Here is a 7339-nt window from a genome sequence, read left to right on the forward strand (position 1 = left end):
AAATAAAAAACTGAAAAATCCTTTCATCAGCTCGTCTGCGCGGGCGGAAAACACGAGCTGAGTGTCTGTGGGCGACACAGACGTTTGCTTTAGTGACGACACACAAACACCAGTCTTTCAAGTCTTTTTGTTTGTTTGTGTTTTTGGTTTTAAATTTAGCAAATCAAAATTCATTTTTGAAACAAACGTTCCCCCTCAGACCGTCCCGGGAATACTGCGGACACATGAAAATGCTCCACAGCAGGTGAATAAAATATGAAGCAAAATAAAATCCTTTGAATAAAAACAACAAGAACGAATCAACGTTTTGTGACACTGAAGACGACGAAGCTCAGAATGTTAAAACATTTTTATTTTGTTGTTAAAAATCAGCAACACATACAGGAAGTGTGTGTGTGGATTAATCGTTTCAGTGTGTGTGTCAGCAAAGCCACGTGCATTTATAAGGCTTCAGGTAGCCCTCTGTCAGGGGGCGGAGCCCAAAAGAAACCTGTGGTCCACAACAGCCAATCAGATGAAAGTGTGGAGTTAAACCGACAGTGTATATGATGAGCGAAGGCGGCGTAACCATGGTGCGCGGGGGGAGTGATGAGGAGGGTTTCTCTTGGTTAATGAGGGGTCAGAGGTCAAAGGTTGAGCAACAGATAAAATATGAAGATCCTTCTTCTTCTCTCGTTCGGTGACGGCAGGAAGTTCAGAGTCTGAGGGAAACCAAATGAAGAGGAGAAACATTTTGTTTAAAGCAGGTGAGTTAGGTCAGCTGACGTGAAGCTTACCTGTGACAGGTACGGTGCAGCACATATATCCAAAGGACATTTTAATCAAGGACTTTTGACCTGTAATGGATCATTTTTGTGTTGTATTGATGCTGAGCTGTGGGCATCTTTCCTGGTGACTCGCATCACCGAGCAGCTTTTCTTTTCTGTATGTTCTCATAATTATGTTGTGCCTCCTGGTGGCAGCTTCATGCTGGTTTATTTGCTTGTTCTCTGCACAGAAACTTTATGATTAGCACCACGTTGGTCTTATTGGGGCCATGTTTGTTATTTACAGCTAACAGGAGCAATGTGAAACCTGAAGGGCTGTGGGCTTTCACACCAACAGCTGTGGCTACAGTGTAGCTGCCATCACCAGTGTGTGAATGGGTGGATGACTGGATGTGTAAAGCGCTTTGGGGTCCTTAGGGTCCTAAAGCGCTATACAAATACAGGCCATTTACCATTTAGTGTACTGCACAGAAATGCCACCAGAGGGCAGTAAGTGCTGGTCTGCTGAGCTGAGACACTTACAGATGTGCGCCATCAGCACCAGCAGGTGATCCTTCATCTGCTCACTCATGTACCATCAGGATGTCCGATAAGAATCTTTGAACCAAGGTAGGGGTGTTGTTATCTACTGACTCTGTCGTTTAAAAGGATGTTTGCATTTAGACGAGTTAACTGATCTAAAAGTGAACCGCTCCAGCAGTTTGACCTGCATCTTCGGCTAGTCAGACACAGCTGACATGAGACTGATTAACTACGAGGGGGAGGGCTTTGTCAGGAAGTGCAAACAACTCTGCAGAAAAGAGCGAGTGCACTCTGATCGTATGAGGATCATTATCATCCTGCTTCCCCAAAACTCTGCAGATTCATCTGCAGCTGAAACTCAGCATCACCGCTCTTTCATGGTTTTTCTCACCTACTGTTCAGCTGGTTCAGTCTGTTCTCCTCCTGCGTTTGGTTTTTGCAGCTCAGTCTACAAATCAGACAGAAAAGAGGTCAGTGCAGCAAATTTGTCCATACACAAAGCTGCATTTCTCCCCAAAACAGAAGCCATTAACACAACACTAATGACATGAATAATCTCCTTGTGGTTTGACTCTGAGACACCACTTTAAAGGTTTGCTGATGTAAAATAGATGTAAATAGAAGTTAAGCTGCTTATTTTTGGGAGAAATGAAACTTCATTTGGAGCAATCAGAACCACAGCAAGGCGTTCAGAAATCCAGAAAAGTAAGACGAAGCCAAAGTTGAGCAAAGGCGAAAGAAAAACTCGTGTTAGTCGCTGTAAACAACCTGCTGAGATCATCTGTGATCATTTCCAGCTCCTACTTTGGTTTCTGTAGGCTCCTCAAGAGAACATGGCTACATATGATGCGATACATCAGGAAATATATTTCAAAGTTACATGTAGTCATTGTCTTCATGGGTGCAGAGTTGTCAGTTGTGGTTAACAGAATAAAGAGCAGTATCATGCAGCCGTTTCCTGTTAGTGTTGTTATTCATCGTCAGCCTCTTTTCTGCTTAAACACCCTTCATGCAGGTTTTGTTTCTTGTGTCGTAGGAGCAGAGATTGCTGTTCGATTCCCTCTGATACTTCCATACTGCCACCGCTGTCACAGCACCCACACCGCTTAAATCAAGCCCAGCTCTCAGAGAGCGCCTGTCAGCATTAAACGAAAGGTCGGAGAGGGATCATTAAGGCTGTCAAACAAATTCTCTAGATTCTACTTTTTTCTTGTAAACATGCTCCTTTTCCACATTCATTTTCCTTTGTTTTATTTTCACATATCTGCTGGTTGTTTTACTGTAAATTCGCTGGTTTCTTTTCTTTTAAGTTTACAGTGTTTTTGCTTGTTATTTTGTTATTCTCCTTGTCCAGGACCTTATTTGTCTGTTTTAACTTCATACGCAGCGACAGTAGGAGGACTTTATCTAAAGGAAATGATATTTTACTGATGTCCAAAAAATCCCTGACATCTGGTCTTTTCTGATCTGAAATGTCTGATTCGTGAAGCTGTCGATGTCAGATAATCAGGCAAGAAGCTTCATGCCATGCCACCCCTCCCCCTCAACCAATCAGGCACCTCCTCAGGCACTGGCTCCGCCTCCTCCTGTTCACATCCAATAACCAGAGAGTTGGAAATGACAAAGGACAAAAAAAGTTATACACAAAAAACAGACTGTGAATAATTACTGCATGAATGCTGAACACATGACTTTGACTCAGTAGTCATGAATATAATGAAACACACTTTATGTGAGTCTCCAAAATTCTGTCACGACTTTCAAAATTCGGTTTAGAAATATATTTTTGTAATTTTGTTAATGTGCAAAGTAGAAGTCCAGCTAATAAATTACTTAAAAACAGAAATTTGAAATAATTGTATAATACAAGTATAACCTTTATCTGTAACATGTGAGAAAAACAAACCCCAGGTTATACAAATAAAATAACAACAACACAAAAGCAAAAATGGAAACGAGACGCCTCAGTTCTCGTTTATATTTAAAATTTATAATCAGCTGACGTCACTCACCGTGCTAACGAATCCGGTTGCCGCTGCCGCATTCTCCACCCCCTGCACCGTTGCCTGGGCAACCTCATTGGCCCCAGAAACAGCGGTGTCGGCCACGACGTTAGCCTGCTCGTTCGTCTTCTGAGCAACTGGGAGACAGGAAATCAATGCTATTTTTATTGTTTACGTTTTAAAGTAAATGAGAAAAAGATGAATTTACAAACTCGTGAATGATTTCGATTCTTGCTTCCACCATTGCATAACTTCAGTACAGTAAGTGCAGTTTGCACTGCAGGTGCTTTACCTGTGTTCACACCTGTCACAACTCCCTCCATCGTCTTACTTCCTGGAAAAAAAGAGAGAAAACCTTCGTGAGAAATGCATAAATCAGAAGCAGAGAGTTTGTGTGGTCATTATTCCTCTCTGGCTCTTCCGCACCGTGCCGCCCCTCCCTGAGCCTGGTTCTTCTGGAGGTTCCTTCCTCTTAACAGGGAGTCTTCCTCTCCGCTGTCACCGAGTGCTCGCTCGTATGTTTGTTGGGGTTTTCTCTTTACTGTACAATATAAACCAGCAGAATGCAACACTGTTTGTTTTTGTGCCATATAAATAAAATCAAGTTGATTCGATTCACCAACAGTGGCTGGAGACTTTCTCGCTGGCTTCTCAGTGCTTACTTTGCTGATGCTTCATACAATGTTTGTTCTTCACATCAGCGCAGCAGCACAATCACAGCCGTGTTCATGGACCCGATTTTATGAGTCTGGATTTCAAACCCTTCCTGCTGTTTCCAACGATTAAAAAGGCTTCAAAGAATCAGGCCACAGCTGTTAGAGGCGGCCAGACAGAAAATCTCATCTCTTCACCTTTGTTATAATCTATTAATCTGTTTCATGAAAAAGCACCATTATCAGACTCAGCTGTTTTGCATGGATAAAGGATGATGATTGTTTATTGGTATGAATAAAAGGCCATTCGCTGACAGCAGCCAATCTGCAGCCTTGTTAATTATGCATCATCTTTGCATCTTTGAGCTTCTTCCTTCCTGTAACTGCGCTCGTGCAGCAGCCTCAGCTTCAAACATCAGCGCTGCAGGGAAACAGTTTCCACGGTGTTTGTGTGAGATCAGCCGACAGCGAATCACAGACAAAGAGTCCGTTCACTGCGAACCGTCACATGTCCGAGCAGCTCGACGCCCACTGGCTGAATTACAACCGAGTCTGAATCGTTTCCAAACAACACGAAGAAGAATGCCGAGTGTTGAAGTCGTCCGTCCACCTCGCTGTCTGATCAGAGGCAGCGCGCCGTCCCCAGAATGTTAATAAAGAACAAAACAAGGGGAATGAGAGCAGAGAGTGGGCTGCCTGGGCGCAAAGTGGGTGACATGAGTGAATAATTCAGAGAGCTCAGTTTATCTGTGAGGTAGAAACCAGGTCAGCCTCCGTCTGGACGTTTAAAAACAGACGTTTGCTTGTTGCTCCTGGTTTTATTCGCCCCACATGAGCTGTGGTTTGTGGCTGAACAGAAGAACAGTTGAATGAACAGGGCAGAGCTGCTTTAATGTCATTACATATCAAACAGCACACACATTTAAACCCCACAGATGACGAATTATCCTTCAGCTGTCAGAAGCTTTTACTTTGAAAGCCTGAGCTTGCTGAACAGGTGAGCACGGTGTGATTAGGTGTCGGGCTCATCTCTGACCCTTCCTGCTCGTGGACAGGATCCAATCTGGGGATCTCTGAATGCAGATGATGGTCTTCTGTTCTTCACACGACCTTCAGCATGAACCGGCGCCGTCTGCAGCCGGGCGTGAGCCGGATTACTGCCTCAGGTAACATCCACCATAAAGGGTCATAATGGGCGGGGCTTTGGTTGTGTTTTGGCCACATGCTGAACAAGCACGTTTTCAGAAACTATGAATTGGCATGCATGGACCTACATCCCCGCAGTGACCGAGAGTCTCTGGATGAAGAAGAGTGAGAACTCGTCTGAGGGACTAAATGTGTCTTCGTGCCTGGGAGGGCCTCGCCACTCCTGCTTCACCTGCTTCACCTGCTTTGGATAAGTGGACGGATGAAATCGTGCTGCAGCAGCAGATCAGGATCCGGTCGCAGCGTCGTTCTGACAGGTTACGCTAACCGGAGCTGCGATCCATCAGGAAGAGCTGCACTTTAAATCACTGAACATTCAGCTTCCTGTCGCCCGCTCTCTTCATCCCTCCTTGATTTTAGTGTCCTCCACTCAGCCCTCCTTGATTTTCTACACAAGAAATCTCAGTTCTTTCTTTCCATTAGTCTGTTGTTCTGGTGTTTAACAAATGCCACTCAGTGTTGGGGAGTAACAGAGTACATGTGCCGCCGTTAAGTATTTAAAATACTAAATATGAGTAACTGTATACTGTTACAGTTACTGTTTAAAAGGTGGTATTTAGAATACAGTTACTTTGTTGAAATAAACGGATTACACGGCGGTACTTTCCTGTTTCATATGTTTGCTATGATCTCTCTTTTTTTGGTTTCCACGTCGGTGGAAACCCAAACAAAACACGCATTAAGAGGCTCAGATGTCTGTGTCTCAATCTCACGTCTCATAATGATTTAATATGAAGGCAACAGGCAGAGCGTTACAGGCATCGCCCTAAAGCATGGAGCCTGATGGGTGGTGTAGCCCAGCTGTAAGTAAGCTATTAAGACTCGACTGTACACTGTGTTCGTGTTTTCCTCTTCCTCCACCTCCCCTCATCTTCCTATTCTCCCTCGGTCTGTTCCCCATCATGAGGGATGCGAGGAGGACGAGCGAAATTCGACAGCAAACGGGGATGAATGAAAGGAAGGGATGAAGAAGGGACAAGAAAGAGACAAACAGCCAGAAGAGGAGAGATGGAGGATATACTTTTGGTGGTGAATGAATGAAACGAGTGGGTGTGTCTGTCTCCGTCCACTGCTGTTTGTCCTTTGGTGTTGGATTTCACTCGTCCTCCGCCCATGCTTCATCCACTGTCCACCAGGAAATGTGAAATTTCAAGTGCAAAGTAGTTTTAGAAGAGAGTGAAATTCAAAGTTGGAGCAGAAACTGAATCCTGAAATATTAAAAGAAACACACGGACGACAGGAAGTGGAGAGAAAATTGCAATTCATCCTGACGCTGTGTTAAATCTGCAGATGGAAAGATGGAGGGATGGTGTTGACATTCACTCCGTCCATCCATCGCTCGGGTTCCAGCAGAAAGATGAAAGCTTCTCTTCTTTATCCCCCTCATCCTCTCATCCCTCCATCTCTCTTCCCACATCTTTCATGCACAGCGTCGGGATGAATTGTGTTTCCCTGATCTGTCACTAAAGTTTAACTTCCTGTTTTATCCCTCCCCCTGCCTCCTCCTTTCCTCACAGTGCTGTGATTGTTTGTAATTTTTCATCATATTTTCTTTCTTTCAGATTTTATTTGTCCTCCACCCGTCCCTCCTTTTATCTTTTCTTCTTAAACGATAAATTATTTAAATGCAGCTTCCGTCCTCGTCTTTCTCTTCCTCTTTTCACCACAAATCTAATTTTACTTGCATCCATCTCCTCTCACCAACGTAGATGACCCCCTCCTTGGTCTTGGCAGCTGCCTCCTCCACTCCGGCCTTCGTCTTCTCGGCGGCGGCGACGACTCCATCCTTCGCCATGGAGAATCCCTTCTTGAAAACGTCCATGATGCTTTGCTTGTCTTCTTCTGCTGCTCCGTCTGCCTCGGGTGCCTCGCCTCTTCTCGTCTGCTGGGATCTGTTCCTCTTGCTAATGCATAAGTGAGAGAGAGGGTGGAGAGAGGGCACGTGAGGAGAGAGGGCTGCTTACGAGAAAGGGAGGGAGGGTAATACGTGCAAACAGCTCTGGATTCATGTGGTGCAGTGGAGCCTACAGAGGAGAAAAGTGAGTCGGAGATAAGAAGGAAAAGGAGAAAACAGAGAAAATGCTAAAACCATAAATGTCCCCAGACCTGGAGCTCAGACTGAAACACACAACAGAGACATTACTGCTCAGAAACACCTGCAGGGGCTAAAAACTGGCTTAGATGTTTT

General features: G+C 44.6%; 1 protein-coding gene across 2 annotated transcripts; it reads right to left on the minus strand.

The window, feature by feature from the left end:
- Positions 1–334: 334 nt before the first annotated feature.
- On the minus strand, positions 335–7056 carry sncga (synuclein, gamma a). Of its 2 annotated transcripts, XM_004575719.6 has the most exons (6): positions 6853–7053; positions 3585–3626; positions 3302–3429; positions 2849–2875; positions 1681–1737; positions 335–701 (listed from the first exon to the last, which is right to left on the minus strand). In XM_004575719.6, exons 1-5 carry the CDS (start codon positions 6971–6973, stop codon positions 1681–1683), a joined length of 375 nt encoding a protein of 124 aa, XP_004575776.1. In that variant the 5' UTR covers positions 6974–7053; the 3' UTR covers positions 335–701. The 2 variants fall into 2 exon arrangements, with proteins under 2 accessions (XP_004575776.1, XP_004575777.1); XM_004575720.6 differs by lacking the exon at positions 2849–2875 and having other exon boundaries at positions 6853–7056.
- Positions 7057–7339: the final 283 nt, after the last annotated feature.

This window comes from Maylandia zebra, linkage group LG13, assembly GCF_041146795.1.
Source record: "Maylandia zebra isolate NMK-2024a linkage group LG13, Mzebra_GT3a, whole genome shotgun sequence".
Taxonomy (NCBI): domain Eukaryota; kingdom Metazoa; phylum Chordata; class Actinopteri; order Cichliformes; family Cichlidae; genus Maylandia; species Maylandia zebra.

What these genes read in the sequence shown, in the direction of transcription:
- sncga (XM_004575719.6), bottom strand. Translation starts at nt 6,973, where the DNA reads ATGGACGTTTTCAAGAAGGGATTCTCCATGGCGAAGGATGGAGTCGTC. An exon ending in CAACCGGATTCGTTAGCACG is followed by an intron (nt 2,876 to 3,301) that starts GTGAGTGACGTC and finishes GGATGTGAACAG; the next exon opens with GAGGAGGCGGAGCCAGTGCC. An exon ending in CGGAGCCAGTGCCTGAGGAG is followed by an intron (nt 1,738 to 2,848) that starts GTGCCTGATTGG and finishes TCTGATTTGTAG; the next exon opens with ACTGAGCTGCAAAAACCAAA.